This window comes from Salvelinus alpinus, chromosome 23, assembly GCF_045679555.1.
Source record: "Salvelinus alpinus chromosome 23, SLU_Salpinus.1, whole genome shotgun sequence".
Lineage (NCBI taxonomy): Eukaryota > Metazoa > Chordata > Actinopteri > Salmoniformes > Salmonidae > Salvelinus > Salvelinus alpinus.
In genome coordinates this window covers 35,693,990-35,718,254 of record NC_092108.1, presented here as the reverse complement: position 1 = coordinate 35,718,254, position 24,265 = coordinate 35,693,990, and the positions used below count along the sequence as shown (strand labels likewise).

Genomic DNA, 24,265 nt, shown 5'->3' with positions numbered 1-24,265 from the left:
GGGCCAGTGTGTCTATGTATGCGGATGACTCAACACAATACACGTCGGCTACTACAGCAACTGAAATACTTAAAGAGCTGTAGTTAGTTTCAGAAGGGGTGGCAAGGAATAAGTTAGCACTAAATATTTCAAAAACAAAAAGCATTGTATTTGGAATAAATCATCCACTAAACCTATTGTAATGTGGAAATTGAGCAAGTTGAGGTGACTAAACTGCTTAGACTAACCCTGGATTGTTAACTGTCATGGTCAAAACATATTGCTAAGTAGCTAAGATGGGGAGAAGTCTGTCCATAAAGTGCAGCCTTGCCTTCTTAGCAGCACTATTAACAGGTCCTACAGGCCCTAGTTTTGTCACACCTGGACTACTGTGGAGTTGTGTGGTCATGTACCACAAAGAGGAACTTAGGAAAATTGCAATTGGCTCAGGACAGGGCAGCACGGCTGGCCCTTAGATGTACACAGAGCGCTAACAATAACATGCATGTCAATCTCTTCTGGATCAAAGTGGAGGAGAGATTGACTTCATCACTACTTGTATTTGTGAGAGGTATTGACATGTTTAATGCACAGAGCTGTCTGTTTGAACTACTGGCACACAGCTCGGACACCCACGCATACCCCACAAAACATCCCACCAGAGGTCTCTTCACAATCCCCAAGTCCAGTACAGACTCTATGGGAGGCGCACAGCACTACATAGAGCCATGAATACACAGTGTAGCTCCCTCCAGTAACCACGAGCACAACCGTTCCTTGATTTTAACTGGCGGCTTTATTCTGTAGATTTAGTCAGAATTATCACCTTCCGTGAGAACTATAAAGTAAATGAAAAATACAGTTAAGCACACTCTTACAACCTTATCTTACGAGTGACTTATTAGCTTGGTATAACTCTGAAGTGCTTACATACATAAACAGTTTAGCCGGCGCTATAACAGTATTAGATTAAACACATGAATAAAGGAAAAATACCTCATTGGCTGCTTATTACAGAAGGGAGGAAATCAAACTTCACACTTATTATTCCTGGCATGAATTCACGCTTCATCCTTAATTATTATAACGTTACCATCCTAACATACACGCTTCAAACTTTATGAACTACACCCGATGACATGCAAACTTAGCTAACACAGCGCGGGATTGCCTTCCCTCCAAAAGTGTGTTGCTACAATAAGGATCCCCGTTACAACAGTTATTAGCTACATAGTTCCGCTTGTCTTATTATTTCCCTGCACAGCGGACACGTAAACAATTCAAACACAAAACAACGACATAACCTGTAAGTCTAACTGTCAGTTACACACAGAACTCTTTTCCACATTAAGTAACTCATGCAAGCAGTAAAATTAGATTTAAAAAACAGCAGACAGTGAAGAAACACAAACATAGGCAAAGACACGTGCATATGTATATGATTTTGTGTTGTAGATATGTGGTGGTAGAGTAGGGGCCTAAGGGCACACTTAATGAGTTGTGAAATCTGTTGTGAACGTATTGTAAATGTTTTTTAAATTGTATAACTGCCTTAAAATTTTGCTGGGCCGCAGGAAGAGAGTAGCTGCTGCCTTGGCAGCCGCTAATGGGGATCTATAATAAATACAAATAGAAAATATTTTACTACTGAAGATATTGGAATCTGGATGGAAGATTAGATAATGAAGGATTTATCGCATGGCTAAACATGAGCCACTTATAAATATATTACGATACATAGGATCAGGATTTTTGTAAAATGACAAATGAAGCAAACTAGAATCTAGCTTTAATATAAACTTTATTACAAGATAGCATACGTCAAGGGTTTTATTTGATAGTCATTGGATAAAACAGCAGAAACTGGAATGTTAATAACTCTGACTTGGCTTGCGTAGGATAGTGACACAATCGAACCAGGTCATCACAATGACCAGGCAAGCGGTCATAGCAACTAACTGGGCCTGTCCAACATCCATACGTCAGTCACGTTTCAGTCTTAACCCATTGACACTCAGCCATAAAGAATAGAAGGATATGGATATCATATTACACCAAGTACAGCATGGGCTTTACAGCACGAACTCCACATCACTCTGGATGCACTTAATTCAACAATCATCAATATTACTGGGGGCCACGAGGAAAAGCAAAGTCATTTTCGATGCATAAGCCTGGTCCGAACATCACAGTAATTCAATTTTCTTTTAGTTCGCTAGGGCTTTTGCCTAAAACATCAATTCACTTTGCAATATGTTAAAACCTGGGGGCTGTCATAAAGCGTCTCCGAGTAGGAGTGCTGATCTGGGATTGGGGTCCCCCGCCTATATAACCATATTCATTATGATCTAAAAGGCTGAACTGATCCTAGATTGCCACTCCTACTCGGAGACACTTTACAGGCCCAGTATTCATAGAGGCACATGCAGTAAACACCAAGGTATGTCTCCTTCATTGGTTCAGGGCTACAGGATGACTGGGAAGGTCACAGTGTCATGTATTTCAGTCACAACCAGTCGTTTCAACACAACGACACTTCAGACTGGGTTAAGAGCTGCATGCGAGGGAGTAGGAGAAAGAGAACACGGTCAACGAATCCTAGCAATAAGGAAACATCTTTATGCTGCTTTTCAAAGACTATCGTTTAAAGATATTTTAACATTGGCATGACAACCACTAGAGAAAGAAAATTATTACAGTTTTAGCTGTACGGCTCCACGAAAGAGAAGAGCGCTGCTAACTTTCACAGTAAGTTGGCCTTTCCCACTCGTAACGCGGAGCCACAGTAAGTAACACGATCGACCGTTCATGAGTGGTTTTAGCAGAGGCAGAGTGCAAAGACAGTACTGAGGAGCAGCAGCAGCTTTTGGCTTTCTCAACAGCAAAAAAATGTAATAAAGAACAATGGTTCTATAATAAAAACATTTCCCTGGTTAAAAGAGTTATTCTTCATTTGGTGACTAACTGGCATGGTCCAGTCCAATAGAATGAAACAAATGAATAAGGAGCAATATGGAATATTAGAAAGAAAATGTGTGTAAATATAAAAATGTAATACTGCTTAGATACAAAAACAAAAACAAAAAAATTCAAAATGATCCCAAGTAGGACTGAAATAAACAAAATATAGTGGGAAGCAGTATGAGACAAGGCCCAGTTGTTATCTTGCTCTTGTTTTCGCTCCCTTCTCTTCTGCAATCCCTCCATCTATCTCTGGTCAAGCTCAAAAGACAGCTTGAAAACCTGCAGGGAAAGACAAAAGTGATACATAAGGACTTGTACTTCCTAATGTTGGATATATATGAATTCAGACTAAAAGGGACCAATAATTCTGATTGAGTACATCTGATGCCATCGTAAATTATTCAGACCACTTGACTTTTTCCACATTTTGTTAGGTTACAGCCTTATTCAAAAGTGTATTAAAAAAAGTTTACGCCCCTTTTCATTCTACACACAATACCCAATAATGACAAAACAAAAACAGGCTTAGAGATGTTTGCTAATTCATATAAAAAAAAGATAAAAACTGAAATAAGACATTTACATAAGTATTCAGACCCTTTAGTCAGTACTTTGGTTTTAGCACCTTTGGGAGCGATTACAGCCTTGATTCTTCTTGGGTATGACGCTACAAGCTTGGCACACCTGTATTTGGGGAGTATCTCACATTATTCCCTGCAGATCCTTTCAATCAGGTTGGATGGGTAGCGTTGCTGCACAGCTATTTTCAGGTCGCTCCTGATATGTTCGATCGGGTTCAAGTCCGGGCTCTGGCTGGGCCACAAAGGCATTCAGAGACTTGTCCTGAAGCCACTCCTGCGTTGTATTGAATGTGTGCTTAGGGTCATGGCCCTGTTGGAAGGTGAACCTTCTCCCCAGTCTGAGGTCCTGAGCAGGTTTTCATCAAGGATCTCTCTGTACATTGCTGCGTTCATCTTTCCCTCGATCCTGACTAGTCTCCCCGTCCATGCAGCTGAAAGAAATCCCCACAGCATGATGCTGCCACCACCAAGTTTCACCGTAGGGTTGGTGCCAGGTTTCCTCCAGACTTGACACTTGGCATTCAGGCCAAAGAGCTCAATCTTGGTTTCATCAGGTCAGAGAATCTCTTGTTTCTCATGGTCTGAACGTCTTTAGGTGCCTTTTGGCAAACTCCAAGCGGGCTGTGATGTGCCTTTTACTGAGTGGCTTCCGTCTGGCCACTCTACCATAAAGGCCTGATTGGTGGAGTGCTGCAGAGATGGTTGTCCTTCTGGAAGGTTCTCCCATCTCCACAGAGGAACTTTAGAGCTCTGTCAGTGACCATCGGGTTGTTGGTCACCTCCCTGACCAAGGCCCTTCACCGATTGCGCAGTTTGGCTGGGCGGCCAGCTCTTGCAAGAGTCTTGGTGGTTCCAGAATTCTACCATTTAAGAATGATGGAGGCCACTGTTCTTGGGGACCTTCAATGCTGCAGACATTTTTTGGTACCCTTCCCCATATCTGTGCCTTGACACAATCCTGTCTCGGAGCTCTAGGGACAGTTCCTTCGACCCCATGGCTCAGTTTTTGCTCCGACATGCACTGTCAACTGTGGGACCTTATATAGACAGACAGGCGTGGGCCTTTCCAAATCATGTCCAATCAATTGAATTGACCAATTCCAACCAAGTTGTAGAAACATCTTAAGGATGATCAATGGAAACAGGATGCACCGGAGCTCAATTTAGAGTCTCATAGCAAACGGTTTAAATACTTATGTAAATAAGGTATAATTATTATTTTTTTGTACATTTGCAAACATTTTAAAAAATATATAAAAAAGATATATTTTAGAATAAGGCTGTAACGTAACAAAATGTGGAAAAAGGGGTCTGAATGCTTTCCTTAGGCAATGAACAAAAATATAACACGCAACACGTAGCGTCGGTCCCATGTTTCAGGAGTGATATAAAAGTTGCCAGACATTTTCCATATGTACGAAAATAATCTCAAATTTTGTGCACAAACTTGTTAACATCCTTGTTAGTGAGCATTCATTTCTCCTTTGTCAAGATAATCCAGCCACCTAATAGGTGTGGCATATCAAGAAGTTGATTTAACAACATTACACAGGTATAGCCAACCGGCCTCACAACCGCAGACCACGTGTAATCACGCCAGCCTCGGACCTCCACATCTGGCTTCTACACCTGCAGGATTGTCAGGGGGGGGGGGGGAGCATTCCTATCTGTAATGAAGCAATTGTGGGGAAAACCAATTCTGATTGGCTGGGCCTGGCTCCAGTCATGTGAAATCCATATATTAGGGCCTAATTAATTTGTTTTAATTGACAGATTTCCTTCTATGAACTGTAACTCAGTAAAATCTTTGAAATTGCTGCATGTTGCGTTTATATTTTTGTTAAGTCTAGTAAAATCTACAAGAGAAAATGTTTACCCCCCCAAAAAAACACTACCCAACCATGACCCCAAACCCCCCCCCCCCCCCCCCAAAAAGAAGTTTGATAACCACCCCAGCCCCCCAGTAAATTGCGATCTGTGCAGTTGTGTCACACCTTGATGCCACAGATGTCTCAAGTTGAGGGAGTGTGCAATTGGCATGCTGACTGCAGGAATGTTCAGAGCTGTTGCTAGAGAATTTAATGTTAATTTCTCTACCATAAGCTGCTTCTAATGTCGTTTTAGAGAATTTGACAGTATGTCCAACCGGCCTCACAATCGCAGACCACGTGTATGGCGTTGTGTGGGTGAGCGGTTTGCTGGTGTCAACGTTGTGAACAGAGTGTCCCATGGTGGCGGTGGGGTTACAGTATGGGCAGGCATAAGCTACAGAGAATGAACACAATTGCCTTTTATCAATGGCAATTTGAATACACGGAGATACTGTGATGATATCCTGAGGCCCATTGTCGTGCTGTTCATCCGCCGCCATCACCTCATGTTTCAGCATGATAATGCCCCATGTCGCAAGGATCTGTACACAATTCCTAGAAGCTGAAAATGTCCCAGTTCTTCCATGGCCTGCATACTCAGACATGTCACCCAGTGAGCATGTTTGGGATGCTCTGGATCGACATGTATGACAGCATGTTCCAGTTCCCGCCAATATCCAGCAACTTCACACAGCAATTGAAGAGGAGTGGGTCAACATTCCACAATCAACAGCATGATCAACTCTATGCAAAGGAGATGTGTCGCGCTGCATGAGGCAAATGGTGGTCACACCAGATACTGTGGTTTTCTGATCCACGCCCCTACTTTTATAGGTATATGTGACCAACAGATACATATCTGTATTCTCAGTCATGTGAAATCCATAGATTAGGGCCTAATTAATTGATTTAAATTATTTCCTTCTATGAACTAACTCAGTAAAATCTTTGAAATGTTTGGTATATTGCATTTATATTTTTGTTCAGTATAGAAATAAAAAATATATACCACCTAGCAGACACTTTTATCCAAAGAGACATACCGTCGAGCAAGTTCAAATCATTTGTGTGTATTTTGATTACTACAGGTGTTGAACCCACAACCATGGCACTGCACACGCTTACCAACTGAGCCATACAGGTCCACAATATACCATAGTGTACATTTGAGTTTTCATAACACGGGTTTGCTGTGTTTAGTGTCAAAATGGACGTGTTGTTCTTACCGTGGTGAGTGTCACACATGCTGGCCGTCTCCCGCTCCATCAGGCTTAATCTGCATCTGGGCCTGCATCTTGGTAATCATCTCCTGCATTCTCCTCAGCTGCACAGAACAAAATAAACATAACATTAATACCAAAACTTAGATCACTGACTAACTGGCTAACCCCCCCCCCCCCCCCCCCCTCCCCTCCATAAAACAACCACCCGTATCACATGGAATAAACTTACTGCAGTCCACATAAGAGTGAGGCTATAAGAGGTAATGTGAGTGGGCTATTTAAAATAGTGATATTTGAATGGAAGTATAAGGGTAGTGTGAGTGGTAGGTGGTGAGAGGGATGTGAATGCTTAGCTATCCCACCTCAGCCTCCTTCTCCTGCAGGATCATGTCCTTGTCCATTTCCTCCGGCTCCGGTCCCTTCCTGTAACACGGACACAGGTTTGTTGAGTTAGGCTCTTTAGGCTAAAAGGCACAATCATTGGGGAGACCTGCCATAAATATCCACTGGAAATCTCATACATTTCAAGTTATTATATAGTTTGTGCATTCAGAAGAAAATACAGTATTCAAAAGTATTCATTGTCATTCATAGAATCAGCAGAAAGGTGGAGGAGTGAAAACTGATGTGCATAGGGGGTCTCCGGAAGACAGTTTGGTAAATCCCCACGTCTGGTGGTTGTGTGTGTGTGGTGCAGTTTCTAGCTTTCTAGTATTTAAGCAGACATGACGAAAGCAACACGTAGAAAGAGCCAGAGGTAAATTAGTGATAGAGAGAAAGAACGGATTGGGGGTAGAAAAGTAGAAAACTGTGTGTTAAAGTGAAAGAGGGCAAGCTGCAGAAGCAAGAAGAGAGCAGCAAGGTTGGGAGACAGGGAGGATAGTGGTACCTCCCCCATTGAAAACAGTACCTCCAACAGTCCACTCAGAGGATTGGACAGACCAGACCACCATCATTGGGCTGATGGTGAGCCAATAGGAAGGCAGTAAAATCTCTCCCTTCTCCTGGATTGGCTATAGAGGAAGGTCTCAAAGAATCCAAAGGGTCCACACTCCTAGAGTTGAATGATACCCATACTACTACTACAACCTATAACCAAACTATATACTGGTTAAAAACCCATAGCACACTACAAAATAAAACCGTAAAGATAAAAAAAATAGCACACGGACTATACATGCCTAACTCAAACCCACTACCAAGGTCAAATTGCTGTAGAATGTACATCCAAAATTATAAATAGTTTTTCCAACTTAAAATGTTTTTTTTTTTCAACAATGTAATATTAATGAACACGGAGATTTACTTTCAATGCTGACTATCACCTAATCACTTCTTGATAGACATTAACACAAGATAAGTGGAACTGGCTGACAGACACTATTAGTTACCCATCAATTGTCTTAGCCAGATAAGTCAATCAAATCCAAGAAAGCCACACATGAGTCTTGTGTTACAAATGTCTCAACACTGTATCAATCTGCGCTGTTATATTCAGCTGTGTATGTGGCATTAAGCCTTTGTGTCTTTGGTTGTATATTATATTACTGCGTATGGGAAGTTGTATATTATATTACTGCGTATGGGAAGTTTGGGGCAGGTAGGGTACAGAAAGGCAAGCAGACAGACCGGTACGTACGCAGGAGACAGAACGTAACCATGAGAGGACAACCTTCCGCCTCGTTTGAGGCGCTCCGAACGGAAATTCTCGTAGTGTAGGTCCTGGGTCACCTCCTGCAGGTCCTGCATGTGGGTGCTGTAGATGGATAGGTGTCAGTCGATCAATCAAGCACTAAACCAACCACTCAACTCAAGATCGTCATAAGCGTAACACCAAGCAGTATGTGAGACGGGACACCCACTGCTCATGACTGACATTTAATGGATTGACAACATATTACACAACTGACACAGCTTTTGTAGTATAAGCCGAATCAACCATAAACACTCAATTAAAAATCGCCATTAGCCACTATTTCAAGTCGGGATTCTCAAGCTGCTATTCAATGCTGCTTGAAGCTGCTATTCAAGCCTAATATATGAAGAAGCCAGAGCGAGCCCCTCCGGGGATATGACCCAGTGCAGTCGGTCGCTCTCCCACCCACTCACATGAGCATGGTGCGTAGCTTGAGGAAGTCGTTGTGCTCGGGGTTCTCCACTTCCACCACGCCCCAGGGATACAGGCGACCCCGCACCTTCTTCCCCTTGGCCTCGATCTGCTGGTTGGAGCCAACCACCGCAAAGGGAATACTGGCCTGGAGGGAAGAGAGAGCAGGTGCTGACGGTCAAAACAGATAGCATGTTTGCGATGGTGGTGATTGCGGTGATTGCATACATTCTGATCTTATTTGTAAAGTTTTATGTTTTCTTTTTTTTTTTTTGCAACTTCCTTTGCTAGTAACTTTCAGGAACAGTAGTAAAAGTCTCAAAGAAACCATGCTCGATTTCAATTCCAGTCGCCAAAATGATTGACCCTCTTGATAAAAGACGACAGGGGAGTTAAGCATGTCTTGGGGTATAATCATTGACCCTCTAACTTTCTCATTTATAATTATTCACCATTCATTCAAGATTATTCGTAATCATAGTAGGATCAAAATTAATGTAGAAGTGTTTAGAAACATTCTATTCTTAATTACAATTAAAGTGACAATAGATTATTTATCATTCATTTCTATTCGGCACAAAATAACTCTGAAACACAACCAAAAAGAACTGCAGAGTCACAAGCTTGATGTAGTCAAGTGCTAGGAATATTGGACCAAATAATAAACTTTTGACTACTTTATTTATAAGAATCTTTAGGAGTGTCAATTGACACCTACCTTTGAGAGAAAATATTACTTATTAAACAAAACCTCTTTCTCTGAACAATTGTACTAGTATAAAATATAATTTGAGAATTTTTTTATGTGCATACAATATAGATAAGTATTAAAATGATTTATTTGATACAGTTATTGTTGCTCATCTTTATCAAGGATTCCAATACTGTATGCTGAAATGACAAATGGGGTTCAGAATCCTTAGGACCGAGTCTAGAAAAGGTGGTTGGGATTACTTTGAGAATCCTTGTCTGCTCCTTGAAGTCCTCGTCCTCGTCAGACTCCGCGTCGGGGAGGTGGTATATCTTGATGCCATGCTCATCAATCTCATCCAGAATCTACAGCCACACACAGGAATATGGAGGATATACACATAATTTGGGCTATTTACTTTAGCTGTGCTTTAACTATTAAATTGAATATACAGTACTTTATTAACCCACAGAGGGATTATTTACATACAGGCAGTCCATGGGTGCAGTTGTATCATATGAAAGGAAGATCACTACATCTACACCCCTTGCACGAGACGACTTAAAAACGTTCTCCCATTGTATACTTTTGAGAATCAGGTTGAGCTATAACGTCTCCTACCCTGCGCTTGAGCCTCTCCCTCTCTCTCAGGGTGAGTGTGTCGGCCTTGGCGATGACAGGGACCACGTTGACTTTGTTGTGGATGGCCTTCATGAACTGTACATCCAGAGGCTTCAGCCTGAGAGGGAGAGAAAGAGAGAGCGCGTAAGAATTGGGAGGAGTACTCGGTGAATTAGAAAGTACATGTTGAACAGGTGAATACCCATGGCCTAACGGGGAGATGAAGTAGAAGGGAAGTACTCGGTGAATTAGAAAGTACATGTTGAACATGTGAGTACCCATGGGCTAACGGAGAGATGAAGTAGAAGGGAAGTACTCTGTGAATTAGAAAGTACATGTTGAACAGGTGAGTACCCATGGCCTAACGGGGAGATGAAGTAGAAGCAGCAGTGGACGCGGTTGTCCACGATGTGCCGTCGGTTCAGACCGCTCTCGTCGTGGAGGTAGCGCTCAAACTGGTCGTCGATGTAGGCGATGATGGTGCTGAAACTGGAGGAGAAACGAGAAGCAGCGGCCGTTAGAAAAGCCAACCCATATAACACTGTATGACATGAGTAGAGCAATGGGAACTGACATTTTAGATATAGGGGTGTCGTCCATGCAAAACTAAGCTTAAACTTTTAGAAAGGGAACAATCCCGTAAAATGTAAAAAAAAAAATGTATTTTTTAAACTATAAAAATATTAGTTCAACTATATTCCAACAATAACAACAATTTCAATGTTGGACAAAAGAGGTGGTGGGCAGTGGACTACCAGTCCTGGCTGTTGATGGCGTCGCCGTATCCGGGTGTGTCCACCACAGTGAGGCGGAGCTTCACCCCTCTCTCCTCGATCTCAACCGTAGATGCCTCGATCTGAACCGTGCGCTCAATCTTCTCTGTGGGACAAAATTAAACGGAGACCAGGGGGAGAGGAAAAGTTGAGGTACTCTTGAGGCCACTGACTAAATGAGGGGCGATTTGGTGTAAATTGTTTAAAATGACTCCCATTAGGTTATGTAGGAAGAAATTGGGTTTTGATAGTTAGCGGAAAGTTTGGCCTTGGTGTATGTGTGTATAACCATTACCTGCTGCTCCGGGGATCACTCTCTCTGGGTAGAGATCCGTAAGGAACAGACTGTTGATGAGGGTGGACTTCCCCAGGCCAGACTCACCTAAACAGAACACACAGAATCATCAATATTTAAAAAATCATCCCATCATAAAAAAAGAGAGACTTAAAATCAAATAGAACAGACCATTGTGCCTGTAAGGCAATATACCCAATATATCTGTTCATAACAGATTACTTTTGAGCCTACGAACCACAAATACTACAAGAATCTACAGTTAGATGTGTGCAGGGTGTTCCTTTTTCCACAATACACCCAATAGTTGGGCAATGGGCACACTACATTTGCAGCCAAGTATCTTCCTACACATTAGGCCTCTCATAGCGTGGGAAATGCATTAACCTCGCAGTAAAACAAGACACACATTTTCCTTTGTCCTAAACGCAACAAGCTCAAGTGAAGGGTCGCTGCTTCCCCAATCAAAATCCCTGGATTAACACAGAGGTACGGGCTAAACTAAAGGACACAGCTACCGCACACAAAAGGTAAATTTAGGAACAAGGTTAAAAACCTATTACACCGGTTCCGACGCTCAATGCATGTAGCAGGGGCTACAGTCCATTACAGATTACAAATGAAGACCTAGCCGTGATCTATTCAACGATGCCTCTACCAGAGAAACAATGAATTTTAGGCACGCTTTGACAAAAAACACCAAACTGTGCACGAGGGCCCCCGCCATCCTAGATGACTAGGTGATCTCGCTCTCCGAGGGTGACACGACTAAGGTTTAACACTCCCAAAGCTATGGGGCCAGACGATAATCCAGGGCACGTTCTCAGAGCATTCGCAGTCCAGCTGGCAGGCATCTTCAAACTCCTACTACCCAAACAGATCTACAGACGATACAATCTCAATTGCACTCCACACTGCGCTCTCCCACCTAGAGAAGAGGAATACCGATGTGAGAATGCTGTTCATCGACTACAGCTTAGCATGAAACACCATAGTGCCCTCCAAGCTCGGGACCCTGAGACTGAACACCTCCATCTGCAACTGGATCCTGGACTTCCTGACCCCTGGTGGTGAGAGTAGGCTGACCCTCAACACAGAGCCCCCCCCCCCCCCCAGGGGTGTTTAACCATGACTTTGTGGCCACGCACGACTCCAAATCTATCATCAAGTTTGCTGATGACACGATGGTGGTAAGCCTGATCAACAACGATGAGACAGCCTTCAGGGAGGAGGTGAGAGAACTGGCAGTGTGGTGCCAGGGCAACCGGATGATGGACTACAAAAAACATGGGGGCATACACCCATCCACAGGCCGCAGTGGAGGGTCAAGAGCTTCAAGTTCCTGTGTTCACATCACTGTGGACTTAACATGGTCTTCTCACACCAGAACAGACGTGAAGGCATGGCAACGCATCTTCTCTCGCAGGAGTCTGAAACTATTTGGCATGGCCCCTCAGATGGCACGGCAACTGCACCGTCTGCGACAAGAAGACCCTATAGAAGGCGGTGCGAACAGCCCAGCGCATCACTGGGGGTGAGCTCCCAAACATTCAGTAAATGCATGCCAGGTGCTGTCAGAAATGTCGGGAAAATTGCCAAAGACTACAGCGACCTGAGACATGGACTGTTCTCCATGCTTCCGTCTGGCAGAATCTGGTGAATCAAGACTCAGACCAACAGACTCCTAAACAGCTTCTATCCCCTGCCCATAACACTGTTAAAGTGCTAACAACTACTGATCTCCCTCAGACTATCCACGCTGACTATGCCCATCCACAGGTCTCAACCCACTCACACAACCTACACTGCTGCGAAAATGATTATTGATTAGATGCATTACCCCATTACCCTGGTGTCCACAGATTATTGATTCCCATTACCTTTAGTATTTATCCTGCTACTGGTCACTATTACTCCCATTTACATGTAGGGCTGGGCGATATATTGAATTAATTTGAATGTATATTTAAGCACAATATTCCAAACCAATGTATTGGAAGAATCTAGGTTTGAATTCATGAGTGTCTTTTTGGTCTCGTATCATTTGCTCCTTTACCACTCGCACAGGTAGCCCACTCTGTCTTCCATCTGTTTTACGGAAACAAGCGCTGTAATATAGAAATATGGCCATGTGGGAACCCTAACCCTATAAAAAGCTGTGTATCAATTGAACATTTTGTAAACTGAAAATGATTTCTCGCCGATATGAAAGATATGGTCCTTATGCAAAACCGTACCGCAAGCGTTGCGTGTTAATGTAAAAAAAACTCCTCTACACAAGACGCATGACTATGTAATGTAATGGAACTGAGTCACGATGAAAGGCTAGAGAGATTGTTTATGAGACCCGTGTACATTTTCTATAGTCCCTGCTACCAGAAGTTGGTCATTATTAGTGGTTGTGCATGGTTCAGGCAAAATAAAATTGTACTTTCATAGACAAGACTTGAAAGCCAGATCAGTGAATGCAAAAAAGCAGGTTAAACTATTTTGATATAATTTAAATATTTTTAGTGGGTCTTAAGGTTGAAGGCTTATATTTAGCCTAGATATAATTTTACAAGCCCTAAATTCATTAGATTATTCCAGCTGTTTGAAATGCAGTGTATTGATCTTTAATTGTGTAACAAAGCTTTGGCCTATTTAGAGAAATATATATTTTTAAACTAAAAATAGATCTACATTGTGAAATCGCCAATAAGTTTTTTTTTTAAACACACAAAAAAACAAGAGTTTAGGCCATATCGCCCAGTCCTATTTACATGTATATATTACCATAAGTATTTATATATTCCTCAAACATTCCAGTACTCCTGCACATTGAATAAGGTACTGGCACTGAATTTTACAGTGCCTTTGGAAAGTATTCAGACACCTTGACTTATTCCACATTTTGTTACAGGCTTAAATAAAAATCCTCAGCAATCTAAACACAACACCCCATAATGACAAAGCGAAAGCAAGTTTTTTTTAAATGTTTGCAAATGTATCAAAAATAAACAACTGAAATACCTTTACATAAAGTTCTCAGGCCCTTTGCTATAAGACTTGAAATGGAGTTCAGGTGCATCCTGTTTCTATTGATCATCCTTGAGATGTTTCTACAACTTGGAGTCCACCTGTGGTAAATTCAATTGATTGGTCATGATTTGGAAAGGCACACGCCTGTCTGTATAAGGTCCCACAGTTGACAGTGCACGTCAGAGCATAAACCAAGCCATGAGGTCAAAGGAATTGTCCCTAGAGCTCCGAGACAGGACTGTGTCGAGGTACAGATCTGGGGAAGGGTACCAAAAAATGTCTGCAGCATTGAAGGTACCCAAGAACAAAGTGGCTTCCATCATTCTTAAAATGGAAGAACCACCAAGACTCTGCCTAGAGCTGGCCGCCCGGCCAAACTGAGCAATCAGGGGAGAAAGGCCTTGATCAGGGAGGTGACCAAGAACGCGATGAGCTCAAGAGTTTCTCTGTGGAGAACCTTCCAGAAGAACAACCATCTCTGCAGCACTCCACCAATCAGGCCTTTATGGTAGAGCGGCCAGACGGAAGCCAATCCTCAGTAAAAGGAACATGACAGCACGCTTGGAGTTTGCCAAAAGGCACCTAAAGACTCTCAGACTATGAGAAACAAGATTCTCTGATCTGATGAAACCAAGATTGAGGTCTTTGGCCTGAATGCCAAGCGCCACGTCTGGAGGAAACCTGGCACCATCCCTATGGTGAAGCATGGTGGAGGCAACATCATGCTGTGGGGATGTTTTTCAGCTGTAGGGACTGGGAGACTAGTCAGGATCGAGGGAAAGATGAACGGAGCAAAGTGCTGAGAGATCCTTGATGAAAACCTGCTCCAGAGCGCTCAGGACCTCCGACTGGGGCAAAGGTTCACCTTCCAACAGGACAACGACCCTAAGCATACAGCCAAGACAACGCAGGAGTGGCTTCAGGACAAGTCTCTGAATGTCCTTGAGTGGCCCAGCCAGAACCCGGACTTGAACCCGACCGAACATCTGGAGACCTGAGAAAAGCTGTGAAGCAATGCTCCCCATCCAACCTGACAGAGCTTGAGAGGATCGGCAGAGAAGAATTGGAGAAACTCCCCAAATACAGGTGTGCCAAGCTTGTAGCGTCATACCCAAGAAGACTCGAGGCTGTAATCACTGCCAAAAGGTGCTTCAACAAAGTACTGAGTAAAGGGTCTGAATACTTATGTAAATGTGATTTCACTTTATTTTTTATAAATTAGCAAACATTTCTAAACCTGTTTTTGCTTTGTCATTATGGGGTATTGTGTGTAGATTGAGAGAAAAAACAATTACTTTTTTATTTTAAATAAGGCTGTAAAGTTATTTATTTTTTTATGGAAAAAGTGAAGGGGTCTGAATACTTTCCGAATGCACTGTATATACACTTGCATTCTCGTGTATTTAACTGTCATCGTAGTTCTTGTGTGGCTTTATTCATAATTTTATTTGTTATTCTGTTCTCTATTCAGCAGCAGCAGCAGCAGAGGCCTGTCCAGTGCTGAGCTGCCCCTCAGGCACACATTCCACTCTGGTTTATTTTAAGGCAGAGGGATGACTGTACAATAGGGCCCCCCTCCTCCCCCACACAGACATGGAGGGAGAAGAGAGAAAGGACAACCATTTCACACGGTTAAACCAGAGGACCCAGAGACGCCCAGCCTCCATCCGTTTATTTAGAGGCTTTACTCACAACAGTGACCTAAAGAGGGGCCTCTGACATGATCCTACACATATCCCACTCTCTCAGACAAACACTCTGGCACACACGTATGCTGGACATGCATAAACTCACGTTAAAAACTCAAAAAGGAAGTGAAGCGATCTGGAACAGTGGTTACTGACAAAGTTTTAGGGAGGGTGGGAAATGTTATTTGTTAGCAGAGGCTATGGGAAAAAGAAATGTCTGCATTTGTCAACTAGCTAACTGTCCGGGCACATGCTCAAATAAGTCACATTCCATTCTGTCGACAGCATGAAGTGATAGCTTAAATATTTAGAACAAACAAGGCCTAATACCAGTTTTTTCTGTTAAAGATATATAGAATGTTAGCTTTTTTCTTTGCCTATCCTCCCAACTCAAAATGAATCAAGGAAATGCATAGTGGGTTGTCATGAGACCAGTATTGCGATATTCTGAAGTATCGTGGCAAAGACACAAAACATGAAGCTGATTTAATTTCTTGAGGAAAACAGTCCTAATATTAGAAACAAACAGCATTATTTTGTCACCTAGAGTCACATGTTTATTTTGCAAGCTATAACACTCACAATTTTCCATAAAGTACGTTGTTAATAGGACCGTAGAGTTTAGACTAATTCCTGTTTAATTTTTTTGCCATGGAAAATCTGATATCATAGTATTGTGATACTGGTATCGTGACAACCCTATTAATGTGCTTTGCTTGCTGTTATATTCCTAAGATGGTTATGGTCTGACAAACCTGTGTGAACATTATCATTTTGGCACACATCCCCTTTGAGGGCCAAAACTCATCTCTACTGAAGTGAGAAAAAAACTGCAGCAAGAAAATGGCTGACACTCACCGACAAGCAGACACACAGTGGTTTTGTGCAAAGCTCAAACAACTGGTGTAGACGTTCTGTCTAAGGCTAGATACTACATATGAACAATACTCTCAAAACATAAACACCAGACATTACTTAAGTTCCAAATATCATGACACTCACCAACTACCATGAGGGTGAACTCAAAGCCCTTTTTGACCGACTTGCGGTGCACCTGGTTGGGCAGGTTGGCAAAGCCCACATACCCCGGGGTCTCTGGGTTGGTGAACTGACCCTGCTGTAATACATGAGACAACAACATGAGCATCTGAGACATTCAACTCAGGAATACCATCATTTCAACTTTGGCATGGGCTATGTAAATCACAGAAGCAAAGATTAAAACCAGCAATTAGGCCACTACTCAATAGAAACAGCTGTCCACGAATGACCTTTGGATGAGGTGACTTTGTCTTGTCTCTGCCATCTTTTGCAAAAACATTATTTCCTGCATTCCAGTGTTTATGGCCCTAATAAGCCTGCACGTAACCAGGGAGAATAGAATGTGCAGTCTAACCAAAGTGTTTCAAGGTTATGCCTAAACCCATCTTTTCAGCTTATAAACAGATGTAAGGAAGGAGCATATATTACATTACATCTAGAGCAGCAGATAGCCTAGTAGCCAGTAACCGAAAGGTCGCTGGTTCGAATACCCGAGCAGACAAAGTGAAATATATCATCGATGTGCCCTTGAGCAAGGCACTTAACACTAATTTTCTCCAGGGGTGCCACACTACTATGGCTGCCCCGTAAAACAAAATTGTACTGCACATGTGGTGTATGTGAAAAAATATTTGTTTTATCTCTATAATATAGCTAGGCTAAGCTCATACATTGGAGTGTTCTCATTTCAACCCAGGTCAAGGCACAACAGTGAGTCATGAAGAAAGCAGCTGCCTGGAAGCTGGCAGCATCTGCTAGCGTGACCATGCATTCTGTAATTAAGTCTCTCTCTGGTAAGATGACTATACACAATATTTGCATCCTCTATGCGCAATTGTTGTTTAAAACTCAATGTCTGCAATGGTTTAATTCTAATAAATCCTGATTTCCCAAAGCAGATTCACATCCGGTTTATATAGGCCTATTCAAAATAAGCTCCCTCTGAAATCATTATTGGACAGCCTGACAGTATTACTTAGATTAAATGAACTGAGAGGAAGCAAGCATCCTCTTATCATACTGGGTCGAGAACGTACCTTAATTTTTTCAGCCTGAGACATTTTGCACTCTTTCAACCTGCCAGAGAACAGAGAACATTACATGTCAACTGTAACGTACTCCTGTTTTTTTTAGCAGAGCATGCAAATACTATATCAATAAGCCTGGCAATTACTTGAAGAGAATGACGAGTGTACACTAACAAAATGGAGGATAGCCTACCTACATGATTTAGAGGACCGTGAGACAGGAAGTCTGCTTTCTGCTCAATAATGACTTTCCGAAATACCTAACCACAAATAACTGACAGCCTTCCCTTCCAAAGACGTTGTTACACGCTTTGACTTCACAGATGCATGTACACAAGTTGGATTTAACTTGAATTCAACTTTTCATTCTGTTCTTTTATTTAGTTAGCTAGTGACTTTTCTATTACAGTATACCTAAAAAAAAAAAAAAGCTTGAAGCGATAACAAAACGTCCTACAGTTAGTTAGCGCACTAACTGCTCTCTGAACTTTTATTTGTTCAACGCCGAGCATTGGAAGTCTGAAAAAAAACTAACGTTAGGTGTTGAAAGCGCTGTCCCAAATAATTAAATACAACTAAATATTGCAGTTACCTTAAATATGCCTAGTTAATTTAACGCTAATAATAAATCACAAAACATGATCTTATCAACACCTTCAAGCTAGCTAGCAAACAACTATTTCAAACCGGGCTGTGTAGACATACTGTAAATTAATTACTGTATCACAGGGTTCAAATGGTAGCTAGCCAACACTGACTATTAAACCGGCGAGGTGTCTAAACGCAAGCCTTGGAAACTAGCCAACTAATTAGCAAGTAGCTAGCTAATTTGCTAACAAGCTATTTGGGATGCGGTAGATAGTTAAAGCAACGTATCTTATTCAACGAGACAGTTAAAAATGTCATGAATATGGCTAATAAATACAATATTTACCGTTTCGATTGTCACTGGAAGAAAACCGTGTGGGTTGGGTGCATAAATACAGTCATTGGTTTGGAGGCCGGACTGGCGAACAACACCTCAAATTCCGGATCTTCTTCAGCACAGGGACCAGAATGCATTGGGCGTTGACTGTCCTCAAATAGGCCCTCTAATAATGAATTGATTTTTCTTATCAATAAAATTGAACACATAATTCGTAATTCATAACACGTAATTCTACTACCAACGATTTTCTTTACAATTTGTAATACAACTGCTATTCATCACCACCATCGTCATCGCCAACCATCATCATCATACAGCACTTCACAAACAATCTAAACTCATATGAGTGGCCCAATTGCTTGAACACCGACATCCATCCCCACCACATTGAGACAAAACCTTTTACTGGCAGCAGAGCGATAAACACATTTTTATCTTTGCGAGTTCTCTTGATAGCAGAGCGATAAACACATTTTTATCTTTGAGAGTTAATTTCGTGCAATTCTACACATTTTGCCATGCGGTGTAGAGAAAATATTGCCATTTTAAAGCATGTTTGCAGAAATTCGATACATTTTGCCATGGGGTGACAATTTCACATAATTATACTAATTTTGCCATGCAACCTGGTCTCATACACTAGATGTTACGTAGTACAGTAAATCCAGGTCTCATACACTAGACATTACATAGTAAATCCAGAACATACAAATTAATATGACATGTTAATTTTGATATGGTTACATAAGACAGGTTACTGAAGGCAAAAACAAAAGGAAGATGGGAGGGTGAGTGCAGGGGCGAAAATCTGATATCAACCTTGGAGGGGACAATTACATTACATTTTCTCAAGAGCAATTCCTGAGGGGGACACCAAAAGTAGTGCTGTAACACATAGTATACGTTGTTATATGTTAAATGTATATTGAGGAACCATAATTCCTACAACTGGATAATTGATAGGTACAGTAGTTAACTGAAGGGTTTTCCCAACTTGTTCAAATGTTTAAATCATTATAATTCTACTACTAATAATAGTTATAGCAGTGCTCCTTACCAGTCCAGTATGTATGCAGGTATTCGTACTTACAACCAGCAATATCAAGAAAGGTCAGTAGGTGACAATGGTACTGTACACTGTATGGGTGTAGTTTTCATAAATACAATGAACATGGTGTGATCACATCTAAAAGAATCTCCATTGAGAACCATCACAAAGTTGGTCTCCGTATTGAATTGACCTTTTAATTTGACTTTTTCTGATACATTTATATAGTCATTAAATATGTGCACCTGGCCTGAGTCTACTACAATATCTTTGCAAGAACAAAAAGCTTAAAATAAGTACAGTTCTAAAAGCAAAATAACTACTTCAATGAAAAACCCAAATAAATCAAACAAAATATCCTTCAGTCAGTGCCTCAACTCTTCAAACAGCAGCTATGGACAAGTATGTCGCACAAAGTATGCTATTTTAAATAAAATAACATGAAATAAATAATTTGTAAGTGTACTGAAAACTACTAAACAAAAGAACAAATATCAATTACACCAGGGGTTCTCAAACAGGGGTCCATGGACTAATTGCAAGGGGTCCGTGAAATAAAAAAGTGTAATGAATGTAGTCAGTACCACAAGGTTTCCAGTAAGTTTACATATAATATAGAGGGGGTGGAGGTCCCTGAGGACCGCTCAAAACCTTGCCTGCCTTGCCTCAAAATATGCAGGGGTTCCAGTACACCAAAAAGGTTGAGAACCACTGCTATACACACTACTGAACAAAAGAACCGAGCATATGTTTGCGGGTTTCCTCAACAACACATCAGTTGCCACTTTCGCAATGCCCTCGCCTGTTGTCTCCGACACCCTGTATAGCCCAATAAACTCCTTGTGAGGGACATGGTCATGGTCAACATAACGCAGACAGACATTCTCCTGTTCAGCACCAGAGACATCTTGAGTACCATCAACAATTAATGAAAATTGTACAATCGGAAGAGACCTAATCTCAGCTGCAATGCCTCGAATGACTATTGGCCATGATGTTCAGAATTTCATTCTGTGCTTTGGGGCCTGTGTACATTGTGGTACGCTCTGTTAACCACTTCAGTAAAATGGGATCATCCTCTTCTGCCCTAAGTTTCAAAAGCTGGTATAAATTCCCACTGTCATCCGTGTGGCCTCTAAAGGCAATTTTCATCAAGCAATGCCTTGCGTCCTCCTGCTGTTTACCCCACGCGCTGGATAACTGGACACTGATTGGATTTAGCTGGTGTGCTGTTACAATTACAAAGTGGCGGTGGGTTTGGCAGTTTTGATGTGCTGTGAATTTTTCAATGGCTTTTCTCCAGTTCCTAAATCCTGCACTAAAGAAGGCAGCATCTGCTCTTTGGCCAAAAGATGGCTGGCTTGAAAACCCTTGGCTCCAGTGAAAACACAACACTCCTTTTACTGATGGATTATAATGTAGCCAGGGGAAATCGCGAAACCATCTCTTGAAACGTCAACACTCTGTTGGCAAGAGTTTGCGGTTCTATAAATTGTGGGTGTGGCTGATATGGTTTTGTGCCATCACTGAGGTAACTGGACAATGCTGTGCCACTGTCCCCTATACTGGTGCTGCTGGCAACAAGGGTGACACTTGGTCCTGCCGTGGCTGTGACACTGTCCTCTGAAGTCTCTCTCCCTGGCTCTTTCCCTTTCATCACCCTCACAGACTCAGTCTGTCTCCTAGAAAAGAAATAAGGTGTTTGCCGTACTCCTAACTACCGGTACCCAAAACTACACAATTAATCACAACAGCAATACCATTGCCGTAAACAAATCTTAGTTTAGTCACCAGTTTAAGTTGAGAGTGGGGGTATCCATGGCATTTTCCAATTATGTCCCTATTTTACAAGTCAACCTTTCATAATGTTTCCAAACAAAGACTCAACAAACTTACCTGAGACTCCCTGTCTCTGCCAATCTGTCCCTGCATATCTGTCCCCAGCTCTGCTGTCTGTGTGCCATCTGTTGCCTGCTCTGCCTAATGACATCATTGTGAAACATTCCCATTAGCATTTCACTTCTTTCTTATGAACATTTTATCAACTAGTCTTTGAGATATTAGGCTACTAGAGTTCTTACTATGCGTTTTGGTGTACTGACAAATACTCTGATGTCCGTCTTCTTACTTTTTTCTGCCATTTTTCTACCTGGCTGGCTGGCCTAGCTGCACACACACACATTTACACAACACATGCTGCAACCTTTTGTAATTTTAATAGTTTGTTTCATATTGGCTGGCTTCCAACAATAGCTGAATTTGTAAAGCTAGCGAGCACCAATTCCGTTTCTGTGTGTTTGCTATAATCTTTGCTACCTGGTTAAATAAAGGTGAAATAAAAATAAATAAAAAAAGTTCACTAGCGACAATTTATCTTTTGCAACGAGACCATTATATATATTTAAGACAATGGTAGAAGAGAGTGTAGTTCTGTTCTGTTCAGTTTGGACTTCAGTTTATCGCTAACCTTATCACAGGGACGTCGAAGCACTACAGCTGCATGCTGATCTTGGATTAAACTGACGATAGCAAAGATTCCATCTTTGACGACGCCACATAAATGGAATAGGTACTAGCTAGCTTGATAGTTAATGTTTGCTTTAGTTTGCGCGCTAGCTCTGCAAATTCAGCTAGTGTGCGAACCCTGCCAACATAAAAATAAATAAATAACATTGCTATGGACCTGCTATGGATTGACTGGATTAACCTCACGTCAGTTACGTACATGTCCCTTTCGGACAGTAGATACGAACCCTCTATTACCTTGCCAGCTAAAGAACTGGCAGTGGATCAAACCATTGTGAGGCAAAGGGCGGGGGGGGTCGCAATCTTTTGAAACTTAAAAACGCGCTATTAAGTGTCTATAACCAGCACAAGTGCTTTCATTGCGTATTATTAATATTATTGAAATTACATAGTTATGTTTACAGTGATATATTGGGGGGGACAAATCATATTTTTCCCAAGATGGGGGGGTCGTGTCCCCCCCGTCCCCCCTGGGATTTCCGCCTATGGGTGAGTGTGTAACACGGACAACGTTTGCATTTGAGCTAACTGCTTGCTACTTTTCAACTACTTAACATGTTAGCTAACCCTTCCCCTAACCCTTTTATCTAACCCTAACCTTAACACCTAGCCTTGCTAACGTTAGCCAGCTAGCTACCTAGCTAACTTTAGCAACAAATTTGAATTGTAACATCATACGGTTTGCAAATTCTTAACTTATTGTTTGCTTTGCTAATTCACAACATATTGTACGAAATTGCAATTCATAACATATTGTATGAATTGCAACTTGTAACATATCTTACGGAATGGATGACAGACATCCACAAATTAATACAAACCGAGTCCCCAGGAAGACATCCTGGGGCAGGTTGCGCTGACTTAAGACAATGGGCGTGGCAGAACAGACTCCAGCCCATGATGGCACCCGTAGCCAAGTAGATGAGGGGATTGTGTCGCTGGAGCCAGGAGAATCCCAAAACTACAGGAATCTGACCAGCGCTCTAACATCCATGGTAATGGAGGGGCTGAGTGGGGATGTTTAGCTCGGAAGCCAGGGTAGCGTCCAAAAATCTCTCATCAGCCCCAGAGTCAATGAGGACCCGGAGAGATTTAGACTGGTTTCCCCACAGCAGAATGGCATGAAAAGGGGTGAGAGCAAGGGAAGCAGAAACGTTATCCATATGGCCCACCAGAGTACTCGCTCCTACCGGTGAGCCTGGTCTTTTTAAAGGACAAGAGGACACAAAATCACCAAGAGTCCCGCAATACAGACAACTCTTCGTGTTGATCCTGTATTGCCATTCCGCTGGCGACAGCCCAGCTCTGCCTAGTTGCATAGGCTCAGGAAGCGGTGACTCGGCCGTCTTCGGCGACTCTTGGGGAGGTCAGGAAGCCTCGGGTTCTCTTGGCAAAGTGACCGCCGTGGACTTCCGGGATGACTCGGAGGCAAGGTGGAATCCCTGGACATACGAGCAAAATAAAATTCTCTCCCTCTGTCGTTCCCGTAATCTCCCATCGATGTGGATGGTCAACGCGATGAGGGAATCGAGAACCGTAGGTAACTACCGAGCAGCAAGCTCGTCCTTGACCTCCTCCGAAACGCCGTGCAGGAATATATCGAACAGCGCTTCCTGGTTCCAAGCACTCTCCGCTGCCAAAGTGCAGATATCCACTGCATAGTCTGCCACACTGTGGGAGTCCTGTCGAAGCTGAATTAGGGCAGCTTCTCTCCCGGAGAATGGGGCATCAAAAACCTTCTTCACCTCTCCCACGAACCCCTCCAGACTAACGCCTATGGCTGGCTGTTGTTCCCATACAGCAGTAGCCCAGGTGAGAGCCCTTCCGGACATCAGCGTGATGAAGTAGGCTATCTTGGAGCGATCCGAGGGGAAGGAGGA

The 24,265-nt window shown here is 42.3% G+C and overlaps 1 protein-coding gene across 2 annotated transcripts; it reads right to left on the bottom strand.

Annotated features, from left to right (window-relative positions):
- Positions 1–1,763: 1,763 nt before the first annotated feature.
- LOC139550886 (septin-2B) lies at positions 1,764–18,954 on the bottom strand. 2 transcript variants are annotated; one of them, XM_071362121.1, is made up of 13 exons: positions 18,818–18,954; positions 17,893–17,932; positions 16,817–16,931; positions 11,106–11,192; positions 10,793–10,916; positions 10,392–10,526; positions 10,038–10,155; positions 9,680–9,781; positions 8,728–8,873; positions 8,258–8,374; positions 6,981–7,041; positions 6,622–6,719; positions 1,764–3,222 (listed from the first exon to the last, which is right to left on the bottom strand). In XM_071362121.1, the coding sequence occupies exons 2-12, from the start codon at positions 17,914–17,916 to the stop codon at positions 6,633–6,635; spliced, it is 1,116 nt and encodes a 371-aa protein (XP_071218222.1). In that variant the 5' UTR covers positions 17,917–17,932; positions 18,818–18,954; the 3' UTR covers positions 1,764–3,222; positions 6,622–6,632. The 2 variants fall into 2 exon arrangements, with proteins under 2 accessions (XP_071218222.1, XP_071218223.1); XM_071362122.1 differs by having other exon boundaries at positions 8,291–8,374.
- Positions 18,955–24,265: the final 5,311 nt, after the last annotated feature.

Bases quoted from the DNA above. Each gene is read 5' to 3' on its own strand.
- LOC139550886 (XM_071362121.1), bottom strand. From the start codon at position 17,916: ATGTCTCAGGCTGAAAAAATTAAG. The intron at 16,932-17,892 runs GTACGTTCTCGA...CATGTATTACAG, and splicing joins CTCAGGCTGAAAAAATTAAG to CAGGGTCAGTTCACCAACCC. The intron at 10,917-11,105 runs GTAATGGTTATA...TTTGTCCCACAG, and splicing joins AGTGATCCCCGGAGCAGCAG to AGAAGATTGAGCGCACGGTT.